This window comes from Pristis pectinata, chromosome 3 (genome assembly GCF_009764475.1).
Source record: "Pristis pectinata isolate sPriPec2 chromosome 3, sPriPec2.1.pri, whole genome shotgun sequence".
Taxonomy (NCBI): Eukaryota; Metazoa; Chordata; class Chondrichthyes; order Rhinopristiformes; family Pristidae; genus Pristis; species Pristis pectinata.
Window position 1 is genome coordinate 131941842 of NC_067407.1, and position 21042 is coordinate 131962883.

Below are 21042 nucleotides of genomic sequence, written 5' to 3' on the forward strand. Positions count from 1 at the left end.
AGTCCAAGAGAAGCAGCTTTAACACAGAGATGGTTCAGGAATGGAACTGAATGTAGAGAAAAATAAATGTACGGAGGGAACAAAGGGAGACATGCAGAAGATTATGAGAGAACAAAAAGCTTTAATTTATAGATTACACTTTTGAAGTACGATCACTGCATTTCAGAAAGCTTGTGCCAGTTTGATATTCTGATACATTTTTTGCCTTGGTCTTCAGATCAGCCTAGCTTTGGTGGTGTGATCAATTAGGCTGTGTTTGCAACAAATCTTATTTATATTACCAACTAAGAATATCATCCGTCAGTGACAACACAAAAGGTAAAAAATCGGATAAGGCAAATTCCCAGTGTAAGCAATTTTTATATCCTGGTAAATCAAAGTGTTTCTTGCTCCTGACTTTGATTGAATTTCATACTGTTTATAATTTCTCCAAAGCCTGTGCAAACTTCACTTGTATTCCCAAAATTGCGCGGTTAAAGTCATAGGGTCAGAGTCATACAGCACGGAAACAGGCCCTTCGGCCAACTGGTCCATGCTGACCATCCAAGTAGTCCCATTGGCCCATAACGTTCTAAACCTTTCCTATCCATGTACCTGTCCAAGTGCCTTTTAAATTTTGTTAATGTACCTGCCTCAACCACTACGTTCCATATACGGACCACCCTCTGGGTGAAAAGGTTGTCCCTCAGGTTTGTATTAAACCTCTCCCCTCTCACCTTAAGCCGATGCCCTCTAGTTCTTGATTCCCCAGAGGTGTACTTCAGAGTTGTATTCTGAATATCTTCTATGGAGGCTGAGGAGCTGTGACTGAGGGACGGTTAAGTAAGTTGCATCACCTCCACTGTAAGCCCTGTGATTCATCAGAGCTCTTCAAGCACATTTTCTGCCATTGATTGTTGGTGCACCTGCTTCTCGTTGGAACTGATCAAGTAAATGGGATTAGTGTAGATGGGTACTTGATGGTTGGCATGGAAATGGTGAGCCAAAGGGCTTGTTTCTGTGCTGTTTGACTCTGTAACTCTATGAATCCATCAAATGCTATTGAGCATAACCTGTAGGCAAAATGGCTGCATGTTTTATTTTATCAAAGGTCACCAGTGAAGATAAGATAAGATTTCTTTATTAGACATATGTACAACGAAATACACTGTAAAATGCATCTTTGCGTAGAATATTTTGGGGGCAGCCCACAAGTGTCACTACTCTTTCGGCGCCAACATAGCATGTTAGCTTTGATTGTCTTTTACATCCCTTTTTGGATGGTCCACAAGCAATTTACTTTTGGCAGTTTTGAAGGGGGGTGATTGCTGTGGGGTGCATGACAACCAGTCTGTGCACAACAAGCTCCCAGTGGGATAGTGGGTGGCCAGTCTGTTGTAGTGATGTTGAATGAGGGATAAATTTTGGTCGGATATCAAAAATAGTAACATAGAATATTACAGCACAGTACAGGCTCTTCGGCCCACAATGTTGTGCCGACATTTTATCCTTCTCTAAGATCTAACTAACCCTTCCCTCCCACGTAGCCCTCCATTTCTGTATCATTCATGTGTCTATCTAAGAGTCTCTTAAATGTCCCTAATGTTCCATGCACCCACCACTATCTATGTAAAAAACTTACCTCTGAGATTTCCCCTACACCTTCCTCCAGTCACCTTAAAATTATGCCCCTTCATGTGAGCCATTTTCGCCCTGGAAAAAAGTCTCTGACTGTCCACTCGATCTATGCCTCTTATCATCTTGTACACCTCTATCAAGTCACCTCTCATCCTCCTCTCCAAAGAAAAAAGCCCTAGCTCACTCAACTTATAAGACATGCTCTCCAATCCAGGCAGCATCCTGGTAAATCTCCTCTGCACCCTCTCTAAAGCTTCCACATCCTTCCTATAATGAGGTGACCAGAACTGAACACAATACCCCAAGTGTGGTCTGACCAGAGTTCTATAGAGCTGCAACATCACCACATGGCTCTTGAGCTCAATACACCAACTAATGAAGACCAACACTCCATAGGCCTTCTTAACAACCCAATTGACCTGCGCGGCAATCTTTATAGTTATCTTTATAACGGGATCTTTATAGTTCAGATGGCACGTATAAGAACAGTATTTGAAAGGCATTTGGATAGGTACATGGATAGGGAAGATTTAGAGGGATATGGGCCAACCACAGGCAAATGGGACTACCTTAGTCAGCATGGACAAGTTGGGCCAAAGGGCCTGTTTCCGTGCTGTATTGTTCCATGATTCTATGGCTCATCCTCTGGTTTTGCACGGCTCCTTTAGTACTGCTCTGGTGTGTCAGCCTAGACTTTAAATAAGGGCTGAGTAAGTTGCAGAGAGAAACTTCAGTTGCATTAAACAAGCCTATTGTCATACAGCTGAGCAAAGCCTATTAATGGTTATGCCATACTTAGCCATGCTTTGCATTAGGGAGATGTGTTGAGACACATCCGAGGTTAGGTTGAGTCGTGTGATGAATGGTGCTGTTATGACAGCTGGTTTTGTATCCTGATGCATGATCATCGCTAAGTATCACTTCCAGTGAGGTTGTGCTGTGCTCTGCTCCATGTGCAGTTAAACAGTTCACAGCCTGTTGTTATGTTTACGTTCTCCCAACTGCTGTGTCAGACCACAGCCATGGAGTGTGCGTGGGTGGCCTAAACCCGCTAGACCAAATGAAATACTTTGGAATGGCCAAGTGAGCTTTTGTTTAATTTGGATCACCGTTTACCTAATTGGGAGTTTGCTTTCCCCTTCCACCATCTAAACAAACCCCATCATTTTTTAAGAATTGTGTTACAGCTTTTATTCCACTAACAATTTGGAAAGCCAGCTTTATGCCAATAAATTATGCTTAAGCTTTTAACATGTCATTACATGGGTATCTTAATTTTGTGTATGACCCTGAGGTTAGAAAGAACACTTATGTCTAAATTTTTTCGGAATCAGATGTATCCAGTCCCAGTGCATTTTTATACTTCACTCATGGGAGGTGGGTGTCACCATCAAGGCCTGCACCCCCACCTTCCGAATGCTTTTGAGAAGGTGGTGGTGAGCTACTGCATTGAGCAGGCTGAGTTAATGGTGCTCCCCTAGTGCAGTTGGGTGAGGAGTTCCAGGACCTTACATCAGAAGTTAGGAGCAGGAATAGGCCACAGCCTCTCAAGCCTGCCCCGCCATTAAATATGATCATGGCTGATTTGTCCCACATCCCTTCTCCCCCTCTGTATCAGTTCCCCATTGCCCTCAATCCCCGCTCTTTCAAAAGCTCATCTATTTCCTCTTTAAAAACCTCCAATGTCCAGCCTCCACAACCCTCAGAGAATTCCAGAGATTCGCCCATTCCCTGCAAGAAGAAACTAGGAGGTTCAGCGCTGATGGTGGAATGGTGTTATATTTCCGAGTCAGGATGGTGTGTGACTCGGAGGGTAACTGGCGCCAGTGATGTCCCCAAGCTGCCTTTGTCATTTTAGATGGTACAGGCCTTGGTTTTGGGAAGTACAGCTGGAATAACCTTGGTGAATTAGGCCATAAAACAGAAAAGCATTCGGCCCATTGAGTCTGTTCCTCATTTGATCATGGCTGATTTATTTTTCCCTCTCTCCATTGCTGCAGTGCCTATAATAAGGACCTATCAACCTCTGCCTTAAATATACCCAATGACTTGGCCTCCACAGCCCTCTGTGGCAATGAATTCCACAGATTCACCACCATCTGGCTGAAGAAATTCCTCCTCATCTCAGGTTTAAAGGGATGTCCCTTTATTCTGAGGCTGTGCCCTTGGATCCTGGACTCAAATCCTAGCATCCTAGACACTGGTGACCTTATGGTGAGAGAGCAGGTCGGAGTAGTACCTGGATAGTCCTTTCAAAAACACAGAATAAGCTCAATCAGCAACTTTGCTCTATAGATTCCATGTACAGCCTTAATGGACTTATTGGTATAAGTGTTGATTGGGGTAGTCGACCTCCCTGATGAATATGTCCTCATCTGTCATTTGGATATTTTGACTTTTCTGCAAACTAACTGGTCACTGGCCCCACACAACAATAACAATATTCAAAAGACATTTGGATAAGTACATGGATAGGAGGGGTTTAGAGGAATATGGGCCAAACAAGGACAAATGGGACTACCATGGTGGGCACCGTGGTCAGCATGGACGAGTTGGGCCGAAGGGCCTGTTTCCATGGTGTATTACTCTGTGACTCTGTTTCTCTAAGACATAAATTGACACAATTAAGAAGCAGAGGGAAGGTATGGAAATTGGGACTAGCTGGGTAGGCACCATGGTCAGCATGGACGAGTTGGGCCGAAGGGCCTGTTTCCATGCTGTATGACTATATGACATCCGCTAGAAGATTACCTGCTATTTTTTGCAGGTTGGATAACCTTGGCTGTGGATTAAGCACTTTGTCTTTGAGAACAACATTAGCTCCATTTCCAATTAATAATAATAAACCAAAGTACCGATATCAATAGATAATGATGCTGTGGCATATTCACTAACCAGACAACTGAGTGACAAGAAATCCTTTCCTGCCCTTCATAAATTTCACGGTGCTCAAATAAACAAATCAGGGTCATTACCAAATATGATCTTAATACCTGTGACACGGAGGCTGGATTGTCACAGGGTGAGATGGGATATCAATGTGTGCAGCCCACAAGAAGTCGTTTGGACACCTTGCTACACATCGTTAAGCTGTCCTCTTCATTTGCAAATAACAAGCTCCATTTCTATAGCACCTTAAACTTCCCAAGAAGCTTCACAGGAACATTACCAAAGAAAATTTGACATCAGTTTGGCCAGAAAAGTGTCGTGAAGGAGGAAAGAGAGGCGTAGTGATTTTCAGAGGGAGTTCCAGAAATTCGGGCTAAGACAGCACAGGTGGAGTGAGTAAACTCAGGGCTGAGACAAACCCCAGAGTCACCCCATTCATACTGAGCAGAACCCATCAGAAGTTACCGAAGTCTGTCCCAGTCACAGAATTATTAGCAGAATTGTCTGAGCAAGTACGCCAGACTAGTGATTCAGGGAGTTCAGTCACGAGTGGAAGTAAAATGTTTTCCATCTTGTGTGAGTGGCCTATTTATCTGAGGTCAATATTTGCTTTATATAGTGTGAGTATAACATGGAATCAATTGTTCTGTCTCACTTAAATGTGGTTGATGTTCTGTTGACATTGGTTGCAGTGATGTTTTCTTATTACTGACTGTTCATGGTTGAGAGGGGAACGTGTTATTGGAATACGTTCACTATTCCATTTCCATCAACTGTGCACTTGCAATTTTAAAATTATTATGATTACAAAAACAAAGTGCTGCAGGTGCTGAAAGTCTGAAGCAAAAACAGAAAATGCTGGATACCCTCAGCAGACCAGGCTGCAGCTGTTGAGAGAGAAACAAGAGGGACTCCCTACACCCCAAAGCCTTTCCTTCCCCAAGGCATCGACAAGGTTTATGTCAGGTTTATGTCAGGTTTATGTCAAGGTTTATGATGATATATTCTCAACTTGCTTGGGCGTGCAGCCCCATCAACTGTCTGGAAGCTCACTCTCATCTGGACACAGCGTCCATTTGATTGGCACCTCATTCATCACCTTAAACATTCACTCCCTCCACCTCCCGTGCACTGTGACTGTAGTGTGTACCTTCTACACATGCACTGCCATTACTTGCCTGGACGACTCCAACAGAACCTCCCAAACCCATGACCTCTATCACCAGGGAACACACCACTGCCTGCTGGTTCCTCTCCAAGTCACGCACAATCTGTCCTCGGAAATATATTGCTTTTCCTTCTTTGCTATTAGGCCTAAAGGCCTGGATAGAGCCGCCCGTCATTTCTGCAGCCGGGAGGAGATGACGTATTATGTATATACGGAGTGTGAGCAGTTCTGAAGGGGCTGCTCCTCAAATTTTGGCTGCACTTCAGCCCCACACTCCTGATCTTCGGTTCCCCAGTGAGGAGTGGGGCGGGGTGGCTCGGGGGATCTCTCCTGGTCGGTCCGCTCCTGGGCCTGGCCAAGGTGGCCATTCACGGGTCCGGGCGGTGGGCAGTCAAGGGTTCTGCCCGAGACGATTGCCTTCCCCTCTTCTGGGGTCACATCCATGCCTATGTGTTCCTGGAGAAGGAGCCCACTGCATCCACAGGTACAGTAGGGAAGTTCTGGGATCGGTGGGCACCACAAGAGGCTCGAGTGCATTCTGGATAGTGATGACCCTGTTATAATTTGAAACCGTAAATAGTGTGAATCGTGAAGTACTGTATTAATGTGATTCTGTAATCACTGAATAAACCACCTCTGGAAAAGGGGAAAAAAAGGCCTGGATACAGTGGGCATGGAGAGGATGTTCCCATTAGCAGGAGATCTCAGATCTGAGGGCACAGCCTCAGAATAAAAGGGTGTCCCTTTAGAGCTGAGATGAGGAGGAATTTCTCCAGCCAGAGGTTGGAGAATCTGTGGAATTCATTGCCACAGAGGGCTGTGGAGGCCAAGTCATTGGGTGTATTTAAGGCAGAGATTGAGAGGTTCTTCATTGGTAAGGGGGATAAGGGTTACAGGGAGAAGGCAGGAGAATGGGGTTGAACAAAAATCAAACAAGATTGAATGGCGGAGCAGACCCAATGGGCCAAATGGCCTAATTCTGCACCTATGTCTTACAGTCTAAATCCTAAAACTCTTACCCAACAACCAAAAGGATTGCAGCAGATTAAGAAGGCAGCTCACCACCTCCTTTAGACACGGGCTGGCCATAGACACAAGTGCTGGCCATACCAGTGACACGAGAAATGAACAAAGGAATAATTTAACATTTCAGGTTGATGACGTATCATCAGAAAAATAATTTTCATCTTTAAAATTAACACTTTGTTTAGGACGTGCATCTGTTCATGGTAACAATCCTGACTGTTAAGCACTGCACTGTTCTAATTGTAAATTCAACCCACTGCATTATTTTCTGACTGTCCAGCGTTGGTGAACCCAAACACAGTTAGACTGTGCCTGTGCTGCAATAGTTCACCAAGCCACATGCATCCCATTGAAGAGCAGCCTCACAGATGACTTGTACCCCAATCCACCTCATTGCCCCTCCAGTGAACCACACCATTAGCCACCTGCACCTCCCCAACCAAAGCCATTGAGTTCTTCATCTGCACCCAGTCCAGACCCAGGCTTATCTTAAGGAAGTGGGTCCATGAGTTTATCCATGCTCTGCCTCTCTCCACAACACTACAACTTCCCTCCCAACACTCAGCTTCTTCCATACACCACACAGTGGCTCTCCTGGCTATCCGCAACCACTCCCTGCAATGCACCCTCCTGCATTGTGTGACACAGGCTGTCCAATTGTGGTGCGGCCTGGTAACTTGGCAGCCTGAATGAATACTCGGGAGATGCGAGTTCAAATCCCACCCTGGCATCTGTGCAATTTAAATTTGTTGCATTCTGTTATGGTTTTTCCTTTTGTACTACCTCGATGTACTTATGTTTGGAATGATCTGTCTGGAGTGCATGCCAATAAAGCTTTTCACTGTATATCAGTACATGTGGTAATAATAAACCAATTACTTCTCCCATTTCTTAGAATAATGCTTAATCAAAGCCATGTCTCCCCGGTATATCATATCCCACAGCCTTTCCTTGCACATAGTTTGCACAGCCATTGTTTCCCCAAGGAACTTAAGGTTATTCTGCTTCAAACACAGTACAAACAGCCATCTAGTGAATATCCTCTTTGCTGTGTGTGTGTGTGTGTGTGTGTGTGTGTGTGTGTGTGTGTGTGTGTGTGTGTGTGTGTGTGTGTGTGTGTGTGTGTGTGTGTGTGTGTGTGTGTGTGGCTGAGAAATGTTGCAGTGGGATCTCCGCACAGCTAACAGTGCAGATGCCCCACACAGGCAGCAAGCTGTAGCAGCAGGAGTCTCATTTATCTCATAGCGGCTTGGTGTAACGCCGGATTTCCCTTCTTGTTTACACAGGTGACATGCAACTGTTTCACCATCAGTGACAGCGAGATGCAGGAAGCTGGTATCGGCCTCTACCCCAGGTACACTGACGAGACTGGATAAAACTTGCAGCGTGCGTTCTGGCGGCACAGATGCTGAGCTTTGACTTTTATTTTGCTCTCTTTAAAAGAAACTACACGTCAAGTTTTTCTGCATTTTATGACAAAAGGCATTTTATAAATGCAAGTAATACACAAAAAGTGCTGGAGGAACTCAGCAGGTCAGGCAGCATCCACGGAGAGAAATATACAGTCGACGTTTCGGGCCGAGACCCTTCATCAGGACTGAGAAATGTTGCAGTGGGATCCCTGCACAGCTAAAAGTGCAGATGCTCCACACAGGCAGCAAGCTGTACCAGCAGGAGTCTCGTTTATCTCATGTGGGCTTGGTGTAACGCCCGATTTCCCACGTTCCCAGTCCTGATGAAGGGTCTCGGTCCGAAACATCGACTGTTTATTTCCCTCTGTGGATGCTGCCTGACCTGCTGAGTTCCTCCAGTACGTTTTGTGTATTGCTCCAGATTCCAGCATCTGCAGAATTTCTTGTGTCTCCTTTATAAATGCAAGTTATTGTTGTTGCAGTATCCTCACATGCCACTGATTTGTTCGCTCCAACAATCTGTCAATGTCAGAGAATCATTCAGTGCATTAGACCATTTGTTCCTCTGCCTCTGTCAGAATCAGAATCAGATTTGTTACCACTGACTTAGATGACGTGAATTTTTTTTGTTTTGCATCAGCCGAACAGTGAACACATAAAATTACAATAAATTACCAAAATAAGTAAAAAAAAATACAATCTAACTAGAGAGAGCGCAGAAAAGATTCACAAAGATGTTGCTGGGACTGGAGGGCTTGAGTTATAAGGAGAGACTGGGACTGTTTTCCCTGGAGCACTGGAGACTGAGGAGTGACCTTATAAGAGGTTTATAAAACAATGAGAGTAGCCAAGGTGGATCATCACAGGTTTTTTTTCGCAGGGTAGAGGAGCCTAAAACTAGAGGGTGAGATTTAAGGTGAGAGGGGAAAGGTTTAAAGGGGAGCTGAGGGGCAGGTTTTTCACACAGAGGGTGGTGGGTATCTGGAACGAGCTGCCAGAGGAAGTGGTCGAGGTGTGTACAATTACAATGTTTAAAAGACATTTGGACAGGTACACGGGCAGGGTGGGATTAGAGGGATGTGGGCCAAATGCGGACAAATCCATCAAAACAGAAAATGCTGGAGGATCATAGAACATTACAGAACAGTAGAGGCCCTTTGGCCCACGATGCTGTGCTGACATTTTAAGCTGCTATATGATCTATCTAACCCTTCCCTCCCACATAGCCCTCCATTTTTCTGTCATTCATGTGTCTATCTAAGAGTCTCTTAAATATCCCTAATGTATCTGCCTCCACAACCTCTGCCGGCAGTGCGTTCCACACACCCACCACTCTCTGTAAAAAACTTACCTCTGACATTCCCCCTACACCTCCCTCCAATCATCTTAAAATTATGCCCCTTCGTGTGAGCCATTTTTGCCCTGGGAAAAAATCTCTGACTGTCCGCTCGATCTATGCCTCTTATCATCTTGTTCACCTCTATCAAGTCACCTCTCATCCTCCTTCTCTCCAAAGAGAAAAGCCCCAGCTCGCTCAACCTATCCTCAAAAGACATGCTCTCCAATCCAGGCAGCATCCTGGTAAATCTCCTCTGCACCCTCTCTAAAGTTTCCACATCCTTCCTATAATGAGGTGACTAGAACTGAACACAATACTTCAAGTGTGGTCTAACCAGAGTTTTATAGAGCTGCAACATTACCTCGTGGCTATTGGACTCAATACCCCAACTAATGAAGGTCAACACACCATATGCCTTCTTAACAACCCTATGAACCTGTGCGGCAACCTTGAGGGATCTATGGATATGGACCCCAAGATCCCTCTGTTCCTCCACACTGCTAAGAGTCCTGCCATTAACCTTGTATTCTGCCTTCAAATTTAATCTTCCAAAGTGTATCACTTCACACTTTTTTGGGTTGAACTCCATCTGCCACTTCTCAGCCCAGCTCTGCATCCTATCAATGTCCTGTTCTAATCTACAGCAACCTTCTGCACTATCCACAACACCACCAGCCTTCGTGTCATCTGCAAACTCACTAACCCACCCTTCCACATCCTCATCCAAGTCATTTATAAAAATCACAAAGAGCAGGGGTCCCAGGATCGATCCCTGCAGAACACCATTGGTCACCGACCTCCAGGCAGAATGCACTCCATCTACCATCATCTTCTGTCTTCTATGGGCGAGGCGATTCTGAATCCACACAGCCAAGGTTCTCTGGATCCCATGCCTCCTGACTTTCTGGAATGAGTCTTCCATGAGGAACCTTATCAAACGCCTTACTAAAACCATGTACACCACATCCACTGCACTACCTTCATCAATGTGCTTTGTGACATCCTCAAAGAATTCAATTCGGCTCGTGAGGCATGACCTGCCCCTCACAAAGCCATGCTGACTGTCCCTAATCAGCCTATGCTTCTCTAAATGTCCATAAATCCTGTCTCTGAGAATCTTCTCCAGTAATTTGCCCACCACTGGAGTAAGACTCACTGACCTGTAGTTCCCAGGGTTATCCCTACTCCCTTTCTTGAACAAAGGACAACTCCCTCTCCTTCCATTGCCATATTACTCAAAACCGATCTGGCAGCTCAAAACTGGGCATCCACGAGGCATGCGGATCTTTATCAGCAGCAGAAATGGACACCGCCACAATCTGTAACCCTATGGCCTGGGATATCCCTCGCTCTGCCATTATTATCAAACCAGGGGATCGACCCTGATTCAATGAGGAGTGCAGGAAAGGTATAGAGGGATAAGGGCCAGATGAGGGCAAATGGGACTAGCTTAGATGGGCATCTTGGTTGGCTTTGTTGAGATTGGCCGAAGGGCCTGTTTCTGTGCTGTATTACTCTATGGCTATAGAAGGTGCTGAACAGTGAACAACAGGAGGAGGCTCCAAGAATATCCCCGTCCTCAATGATGGAGGGGCCCAGCACCTGAGTTATAGAGACAAGGCTGCAGCATTCACAACCATGTTCAGGCAGGAATGCCAAATGGATGGTCCACTTCAGCTTCCTTCTGAGGCCCCCACCATCGCAGGAGCTGGACTCCAGCCAATTTGATTTACTCCATGTAATATCAAGAAACAGCTGAGAGTTCTGCAAACATCAAAGGCTATGAGGCTGGACAACAGCCTCGCTGTAATACTGAAGGCCTGTTCTCCAGAGGTAGTCTTGCTGTTCTGGTACAATTACTTGGCTGGAAAGTTGCCCAGGTATCTCCCTGTCATAAAAAGCAGGACAAATCCAATCCAGGGGAATCACTGCCCAATGGGTCTCCCCTTAATCATCAACATTGTGATGGAAACCATTGTCAACAGTCCGATCAAGTGACGTTTGCCCACCCTACTCATGTTGCTGCTTTTGGGTTTTGCCAGGACCACTCAGTTCCAAACCTCATCACAGCCGAGATCCAAAAGAGCTGAATTTTGGGGGCGAGGAGAGAACGATTGCCCTTGCCATTGAGGCAGCATTGACTGACTGTCGTCAAGGTGCCCCGGTAAAACAGAAGCCAACGGACATCAAGGGGTAAAGGCTCCAGCACTGGAATCATTCCTCACATAAGGGATGATGACTGTGGTTGTCAGGTTATTTATCCCAGTCCCAGGACATCCTCAATCCCAGGCAGCATCCTAGGTCCATCTATTTTCAGCTGCTTCCATCATACAATTGGAAATGGGGAAGTCCGTTGGTGATTGCACAATGTTCAATTCTGATTGCAACTCCTCTGCAAGTAAAGCAACCCGAGTCCTTATGCAGAAAGATCTAGCATCATAGAGTTATACAGCACAGAAACAGGCCATTTGGCCCAACTTGTCCATGCCAACCAAGATGTCTGTCTGAGCTAGTCCCATTTGCCTGCATTTGGCCCATAACCTCCTAAATCTTTTCTAACAATGTACCTGTCTAAATGTCTTTTAAACAATGTAATTATAACCGCCTCTGGCACTTCCTCTGGAAGCTCGTTCCATATACCCACCACCTGCTGTGTGAAAAACTTGCCCCTCAGGTCCCCTTTTAAATCTTTCCTCTCTCATCAAATCTCTGCCCACTAGTTTTAGGTTTCCCCTACCCTGGGAAAAAGACTGTGATAAGGGACCATCCACGTTATCTACTCCCCTCATGATTTTATAAACCTCTATAATGACCCTCGGCCTCCTTCGCTCCAGGGAAGGTGTCCCAGTCTATCCAGCCTCTCCTTATAACCCATGCCCTCCAGTCCTGGTAGTGTCCTCGTGAATCTTTTCTGCACCCTTTCCAACTTAATGACATCCTATAGCTAGCTGACCGGAACTGCATGCAATACTCCAAGTGTGGTCTCACCAATGACCTGTACAGATGCAACATATTGTCCCAACTCCTGAAATGGTCCTGTCTGATGAAGGCAGATGTGCCAAACACCTTCTTCACCACCCTGTCTACCTGTGCCACCAGACTACATTCAGGCACGTGGTGAAAAATGACAAGTAGCATTTGTACCACTAAAGTGCAAGGCAATGAATTTCTCTAATGAGAGAGGGTCTGACACCTACCCTTGACATTCAGTGACATTGCCGAGTCCTCCACCATCAATACCCCAGGAGCCATGACTGACCATAAACTAGACCAGGCACATAAATACCATGGCTACATGAGGAGGTCAGAGGCTGGGTCTCCTTTGGTGGATGACTCACTTCCTGACAGCCCATAGAACATAGAACATAGAACATTACAGCATAGTTCAGGCCCTTCGGCCCACAATGTTGTGCTGACATTTTATCCTGCTCTAATATCTATCTAACCCTTCCCTCCCACATTGCCCCCCATTTCTCTATCATTCATGTGTCTATCTAAGAATCTCTTAAATATCCCTAACTGTATCTACCCCCACAACCTCTGCAGGCAGTATGTTCCACACACCCACTACTCTCTGTGTAAAAAACACTTATCTCTGACATCCCCCTTAATTCCTTGGGGGTGATCCCAAGGCCACACCATCATCTGCGAGGCATGTCAGGTGCATAGTGGAATATTCTGCTCTTGCCTGGATGAGTGCAGTGCTAAGAACTCTCAGGAACCCTCGCATGGATACAATGCAGGCAGGATAGTAGTCCTGCAGGTAGTACAGCTGTCTGACAGCTCCAAAGGCCTGAGTTCGATCCTAACCTCTGGAGTGTCTCTGTGGAATTTACATATTGTCCATGTGTCTGTGTTGGTTTTCCATAGATCCCGCATCCCAAAGACGTGCTGGTTATTAGGTGAATTGGCCTCTGTTAGTTACTACTACTGTAGGTGATTGGTGGGGGAATCAGGTGGGTGTTAACAAGCATGTATGAACGAATAAGTGGGGGAATGGTAGGATTGATCTGAGAGCCAGCATGGATTCAATGGGCCAAAGGATCTCCTATTTCTAAAGGAAATATGGAGATTAGAAGCCTGACATCATCCAGGACAGGAGAGAGGGAGAGGGAAAGGGAGGGAGGGAGGGAGGGAGGGGGGGGGGGGGGGGAGGAGAGAGAGAGAGAGAGAGAGAGAGAGAGAGAGAGAGAGAGAGAGAGAGAGAGAGAGAGAGAAGGAAGGAGGGAGAAATGACTAAAGAGTAAAAAGGTAAAGATTCTATGGCATAACAGTGGAGAGGAGCAGAGGAGTTTTCCCCAGTGCTCTGGCCAATGTTTACCCCGTTAGTGAAAAGTCACTTATTTGAATATTGATATTTTGCTGCTTTGGAGAGGGTACTATATGTGATTTGTCAGCTGCACTTCCTCCAGCACAATGAAGACCATTCTTTACCATTGTTCACTGGCTACAAAACATTTTGGAACGTCTCAGGGATGTAGAAGATGTTATTTAAATATGTGTCTTTCTTTAACAAAATAAGCTGGAATGATTAACTTACATAGAGCAGGGAGACAGTTAACACCAGTCAGTGTTTGTGCACCTCAGGTTTGCATTCCCTTCCAGCAGGAAAGTCCAGCGGTGTGTTGTCAGAGTAATATTGTACAGGTGGACTGCAGGGCACTGGGTAGAATGACAATGTGAAGCAGCCTTGATCTGCAAAACGCACACTGTGCACATTAAGCTTATCTGTCTCACCCAGTATGGAGTTTGCTGCATCTGTCAGACACAGGAAAAGTCCTGGTACAAGCACATGCAGTTTAATTTGGCAGGCATGTGGCCTTATTGTTGAATTGTTACTGTCATTACTTAAGTTGGAAAATCTCTCTCTCTCCTCCTTGAGGCACATCACTGCTCGCTGTAGTCCTTTGTTATCGCAGCTATTATGTAAAAAAGGAGAGGGAATTTGTATTTACACAGCACTCCTAATGAATTCAGCAGCGCTAAGCTTCAGTTAAATGGATTACATGGATTTTACTGTTTAGGGTTTAGATAATTAATGGCTGCTTTCAGTTTTAATTGACAGAATATAAAATGCCGTTTGTAACCTACACTCACGAGGGATGTGCCCTATATTTTGAAGTGACTTGCATACGAATGTGGTGCTGGAAAGTGAGAAGGTTATTGAAATGAAGCAAGGCTCAATCATCACATGCCTGCTATTTGTACATGCAAGCACAGCTTGAATCTTAAACACTGTGGCCTTCCCTCCCCATATTGTGGCCATTTAAATAAGAATCTTCTTCTGAAGCAGATCCTTGGGGGTCAAGGATGACTTAATTCCACTTCATTTATGTGGGTTGCTGAGGAGATTTTTGCAGGATTGACAGAGTGATTAGGTAGGTTGTCCAAAGACGTACGGGTTAGGAAGTTGTGGGCATGCTATGTTGGCGCCGGAAGCGTGGCGACACTTGCAGTCTGCTCCCCAGAACACTACGCAAAAGATGCATTTCACTGTGTGTTTCAATGTACATGTGACTAATAAAGATATCTTATAAAATGCAGCAGGCAAGATGCTGGAAGAACTCAGCAGGTCAGGCAGCATCTATGGATGGAAATGGACAGTCGACATTTCGGGTCGAGACTCAGTCCAGATGAAGGGTCTATGCTGGCCTCAACTCCTGTTCTGTGCCAGTTCCCCATAATTCCTTCATCTTTCAAAGATTTATCTATCTCCACCTTAAGTATATCTAATGATCCGGCTTTCACCACCCTCGGGGGCAGAGGATTCCAGAGATTCACTATCTTCTGAGAGAAGAAATTTCTAGACACAGTTTTGAGATGGAACCCTTATTTTGCAGCCTTGTGCCACACTTACCCTCAGTCAGGTGAAGGCTATGCTGGCATGCTGGAAGCAGTGGTCAATTTTGTCATCAATGTCCATTTTCGTTGAGAGGTGACTCCCAAAATGTGGAAAATGATCCATGATTACCAGTGTCTCATCATGGATCACGCTTGTCAAAGGCAGTGTTGTGGATGGGGCAGGTTGGCAGAGATCCTTTGACTTTGGATACCGAGCATAAGACTTGACCTGCCTTATGCTTCAGTGAAGGAGTCAGTGATAGATTGGAGTTTGACCTCCAAATGTGCATGCGCAGTGTGCACTGTAACTCAGTGACTGAGGTCAGGGTAGTCCTGGTTCTGGAGTGGAGATGACAATGGTTTAACAGTCTCCTCTTGGTCCTGTAGATTAGGTCCTCTCCAGCGGTGGGGTTGTTGGAAGTGAAGAGCAGCATTGAAGTAAGGAAGATTATGGAGATAATGCTGGAAAATTGTGCCATGGTAGAAGATCAGCCATGATCTTGATGAATGGCAGAGCAGGCTCAAAGAGTTGGGTGCTGTTGGGGTAACCATGAGATACTGTGGACCCTCAGGAGCAGTAGAAATGTACATCGCCACATTTTGTAAACTCATGGCTTGGCATATCCCTCATTCTATTCCAATGTGAGCTCAATAGCAACAATCTAACATAAGAGCGTAAGAGTCATGAAGTCATACAACACAGAAACAGGCAACGTTCTCATAAATCTGCTTTGCACTCAATCCAATTTAGATCAGATTTCTTTATTAGTCACATGGACATCGAAACACACAGTGAAATGCATCTTTTGCATAGAGTGTTCTGGGGGCAGCCCGCAAGTGTCACCACGCTTCCGGCGCCAACATATCATGCCCACAACTTCCTAACCCGTACGTCTTTGGAACATGGGAGAAACTGGAGCACCCGGAGGAAACCCATGCAGACACGGGGAGAACGTACAAACTCCTTACAGACAGTGGCCGGAATTGAACCCGGGTCACTGGCGCTGTAAAGCGTTACGCTAACTGCTACACTACTGTGCCTGCCCTTAATTACTTAATTACGTCTTTCCTATCACAGTGTAACCAAAACTGTACACAGTACTCCAGGCGCTGCCTCTTGTGCAACCATAACATAACATCCCAACTCCTATCATCAATGCCCTGACTGAGGAAGGCCAGCTGGCCAGACACCTCCTTCACCACCCTGTCTACCTGTGATGCCACTTTCAGGGAACCATGTACTTGTACTCCCAGGTCCCTGTTCTACAACACTACCATTCACTGTGAAAGTCCTACCCTGGTTTGACTTCCCAAAATGCAACACCTCCCACTTATCTGGATTGAATGCCATTTTCCATTCCTCAGCCCACTTACCTAATTGATCAAGATCCTCTTATAATTCTTGATAACCACCTTCACTGTATACGACACCACCTATTTTGGTGTCATCTGCAAACTTACTCGCCACACCTCATCCAAATCATTTAAATGACCAACAAGAACGGGCACAGCACCGATCCCCATTAAAAAGCATTTTTATGAGACTTACAAAGACCTCTTGGAATTCTGAAGGAAAGTGCTCTGAAGCTAACAAATTGAACTGAAGTTATTGCCCCTCTACAGCATGTCTCTGCTGAACCACAGCTGTGACCCGAACTGTGTGATGGTCTTTGAAGGGAAACTGCTCCGGCTTCGCGCAGTTCAACAGATTCAGCGGAATGAAGAGGTAATTTTTTTTTATATATGATGATGCCTACATGTGAATGTGTTGAAGGATCTCTGCTGTCTGTGGCTTATGTCGCATCTGACCTTATTCATCGCCTCTGTGCTTGGTGACCGTTATTGGTCTGGGAATGCCACAATTTTAAAATTCCCATCCTATAGAATCATATAATCATAGTCACACAACACAGAAACAACCCTTTGGCCCACTGAGTCTGTGCTGACCATCAAACACCAATTTAGACTAATCCCCTCTGCCATGAGATTTCTGAATGGTCCATGAACACTACCTCGTTATTCCTCTTTTACACTATTTATTTTTGTAACTTACTGCAATTTTTATGTCCTTATGTCTTGCACTGTACTGCTGCCGCAAAACAACAAATTTCACAATATATGCCAGTGACAATAAACCTGATGCTTTTTCTGTAGTCCTATTTTATTCTCTCTCCATTCCCAAGAACTGCCTCAGATTCTACCACTCATCTACATATTCAGGGCAATTTACAGTGGCCAAGTAATCTACAAGTCCGTTTGTCTTTGGGATGTGGGAGGAAACCAGAACACTCAGGAAATCCACACAGTCACAGGGAGAACGTGCAAAAAGACAGCACCAGAGGTCAGGATTAAATTTGGGTTGTTGCTGCTGAGAAGCAGCGGCTCTACCAGCTGCTCGACTGTGTTGCCTGCACGTCACCAAAGTACTGTTGAAATTCTCCCACAATCCCACCCTTCCCTATCTCCATAATTCACACCAGCCCCACAATGCTCCAAAACCCCTGCAATTCATCCCCAATTTCCTTCACTCTACCGTCCATTGAAGCCCAACCCTGCCAGCCTTGTCAGCTTTGATTGCTTTGTGTCTTCTGCTGTCTGGGCCCTAATTGGCTTTAACATTCAGGGAATGTGGGAATGGTGGTGTCAGTGGTAAGTCACTGGACCAACGTCCAGGCACCCGGATAATTGATCCAGCTACATGAGCCTGTATCGCGTTATGTCAGCTGGAGATTAAACAAGTAAATCTAGAATTAAAGAGCTAGAAATCTAGAATTAAAGAAGCAGAGGCCATGAAACCACCTGGTTGACATTAATGACCTTCATGGAAGGAAATCTGCTGTCCTTACCCAGTGATTCCTGACACACTAATGTGGTTGACTCTTAACTACCTCTTAGAGTTGTACAGCATGGAGACAGGCCCTTCAGCCTAACTTGTCCATGCCGACCAAGATGTCTATCTGAGCTAGTCCCGTTTGCCTGCCTTTGGCCCATATCCCTCTAGGCCTTTTCTATCATGTACCTGTCCAAATATCTCTTAAACATTGTAATTGTACCTGACGTTACAGCTTCCTCTGGCAGCTCTTTCCACATTCCAAACACCCTCGGCATGAAAGACTTGCTCCTCAGGTCCACTTTAAATCTTTCCCCTCTCATCTTAAACCTCTGCCCTCTAGTCTTAGACTCCTCTATCCTGGGAAAAGGACTGTGACCATCCACCTTATCTTTACCCCTCATGACTTTATATACTTCGATAAGGTCACCCCTTAGCCTCCTACACTCCAGGGAGAAAAGTCCCAGGCTATCCAGTCTCTCCTTAGAACTCAAGCCTTCCAGAAGTGTCCTCGTGAGTCTTTCTGCACCCTTTCTAGCTTAATCACATCTCTCATCTACACCCCTCATGAATTTATATACCTCTTAGTTAGGGATGGAGAATAGCTGCTGGCCTTGGCAAGGATGATCATGCCTCACACAAAAAAATTAAAAACATTAAATATAACAGGTCCTGGATTGGAGCAGAGTGCACAGATTGCCCACAGCTCAACCATAGTTTGAGTTGTCTCTCTCTGGAGCAAGGATTTGGGGTTGTTAACCAGTACAGGTGGTCTCTGGATTAAGATAAGATTTCTTTATTAGCCACATGTACATCGAAACACACAGTGAAATGTACCTTTTTGCGTAGAGTATTCTGGAGGCAGCCCGCAAGTGTGCCATGCTTCCGGCGCCAACATAGCATGCCCACAACTTCCTAACCCATATGCCTTTGGAATGTGGGAGGAAACCAGAGCACCCGGAGGAAACCCACGCAGACACAGGGAGAACGTACAAACTCCTTACAGATGGCGGCGGGAATTGAACCCGGGTCGCTGGCGCTGTAATAGTGTTGTGTTAACCGCTACGCTACCGTGCCTGGATTACAGCAGTTCCTGTGAACTGTTCGTAACCCAAACAGTTCGCAAATGGAAAATGTGGTCATGAACCGAGCTCCCACACGGTAGAAGATGCCTGCAGCCCTGCAGGAGCTGGCAAATCCACCCTGCTGGTCTCTCAAAGGCTCGTATATATGTATGGGCTGTACATACAGTAAGTCTGGCTTTTATAAGCTGGGGAGGACCTGTATCTCCTTCAGTTATTGAAAAGCAAAACACTGCAGATGCTGGCGATCTGAAATTTTAAAAAATGCTGGAAACACTCGACAGGTCAGGCAGCATCTGTAGAAAGAGAAACAAAGTTAACATTTCAGGTCAAAAACCTTTCATTGAACTACAAATCTAATGAATGGTCATTAACCTGAGAGGTTAACTTTGTTTCTCTTTCCACAGATGTTGCTGGATCTGGTGAGTATTTCCAGCATTTTCAGTTCTTACCTCCTTCAGTTTCTTATCTCCTTTGATTGCAGTTTAACTGAGGAACCCAGTGAGGAGCAGGATTGCTACCAGAACTGTTGCTAAGGTGCAATAAACAAACAGCAACAATTGCTGAGTGCAAAATTGAAAGGTATCATCTTCTCACTATGTAGGAATGGATATTCACTAGAGAATTAGTATCACAGTGGATTATCCATGTTAGTCTGGAAAACTAACCCAGTGTCTTACCAATGTACAGTAAGTCGCTCTACACCACTGCTTCCTACTGAGGAAGGGTCCTGACCCAAAACGTTGACCACCTGCTTTCTCCACAGATGCTGCCTGGCCTGCTGAGTTTGTCCAGCATCATCGTGTTTTTCATCTGGATTCCAGCATCTGCAGTCCTTTGTTTATCCACTTCCTACTGGTTCCCCTACTGATAAACAACCTACATCTGGCCCTCCCTTGTATTACACATGTCTGTTTTATGATCTTGCTTTTTTAAAAATTTGTACGAGTGCCAATACAAGGTTAGGGTGAGATTTTATATTGCATTATTTAGGTCAAGAGCTAACCCTTGCGGTTTTTAAAAAATTTTGGGTGTATCTCTGTAATGAAGCTTCAGGTCAAAGTTTACACAATAGATCTGAGTTACTTTCCTGGGTTAGGATGGATCAAAGTGCAAGTGTGTTGGGAACAAAGTAGTGATGGGTTATGGATGACCAGCATTGGTTGGGATAGATCATTTGGTTGAGTTCAGAGAAGGGAAATCCCAAGGCATGCAAACTGAAAATCTTTCAATTTGTGCTATTTAATCTCTAGCATGTTTAGAAGATTTTGTGCCTTTGCACAAAGTGTGAACAGTTCAATCGTAAATGGACAATAACCGTCAGCATAAGTCGGGCTTGAATTTTTCAATTCATTCCTTTGGTGCATTTGAGGAGTGCTTTTGGTTATTATAAATCAGTAAATCATTTGTGGTTATTTAAAAATACTTCGGGCAACAACATCAAATGTAAGACATGACGGACTGTCTTACTGTCAAGACTGTCGTCCTGGTGCAGGGTTTCAAAACATCGACAATTCCTTTCCTCCCACAGATGCTGCTCGACCCACTGAGTTCTCTATTGTTGCTCTATCATCAAATGCAATTTTTATAATCAATTGCTGTGACAGCAGGTAATACTTGTTGTATTTACCAATCTGGCTTTTCTCCCAAGTTCCCCAATCACGTCACCAACACGTTCTATAACATGTCCGCAAACAAATGTCAGAAGTCAATGTACAATACCTGTATTTGGAAAGGCACATGCTTAAAGCAGAATGCAATACCGGCCTAAAGTTTATTGCCTATACAGAGTTTCATTTGTATAAAAAAAACATAAACTGATGTTTTATGTAGGTATT

At 45.1% G+C, this 21042-nt stretch overlaps 1 protein-coding gene across 2 annotated transcripts in view; it reads left to right on the forward strand.

Annotated features, from left to right (window-relative positions):
- smyd3 (SET and MYND domain containing 3) overlaps nucleotides 1-21042 on the forward strand; it is a 750592-nt gene that overhangs the window by 606267 nt on the left and 123283 nt on the right. For both annotated transcript variants that reach the window (XM_052013009.1, XM_052013010.1), the window contains 2 exons: nucleotides 7987-8054; nucleotides 16916-17018. In XM_052013009.1, the coding sequence (XP_051868969.1) occupies nucleotides 7987-8054; nucleotides 16916-17018 (171 nt within the window). The remainder of the gene's footprint in view (nucleotides 1-7986; nucleotides 8055-16915; nucleotides 17019-21042) is intronic.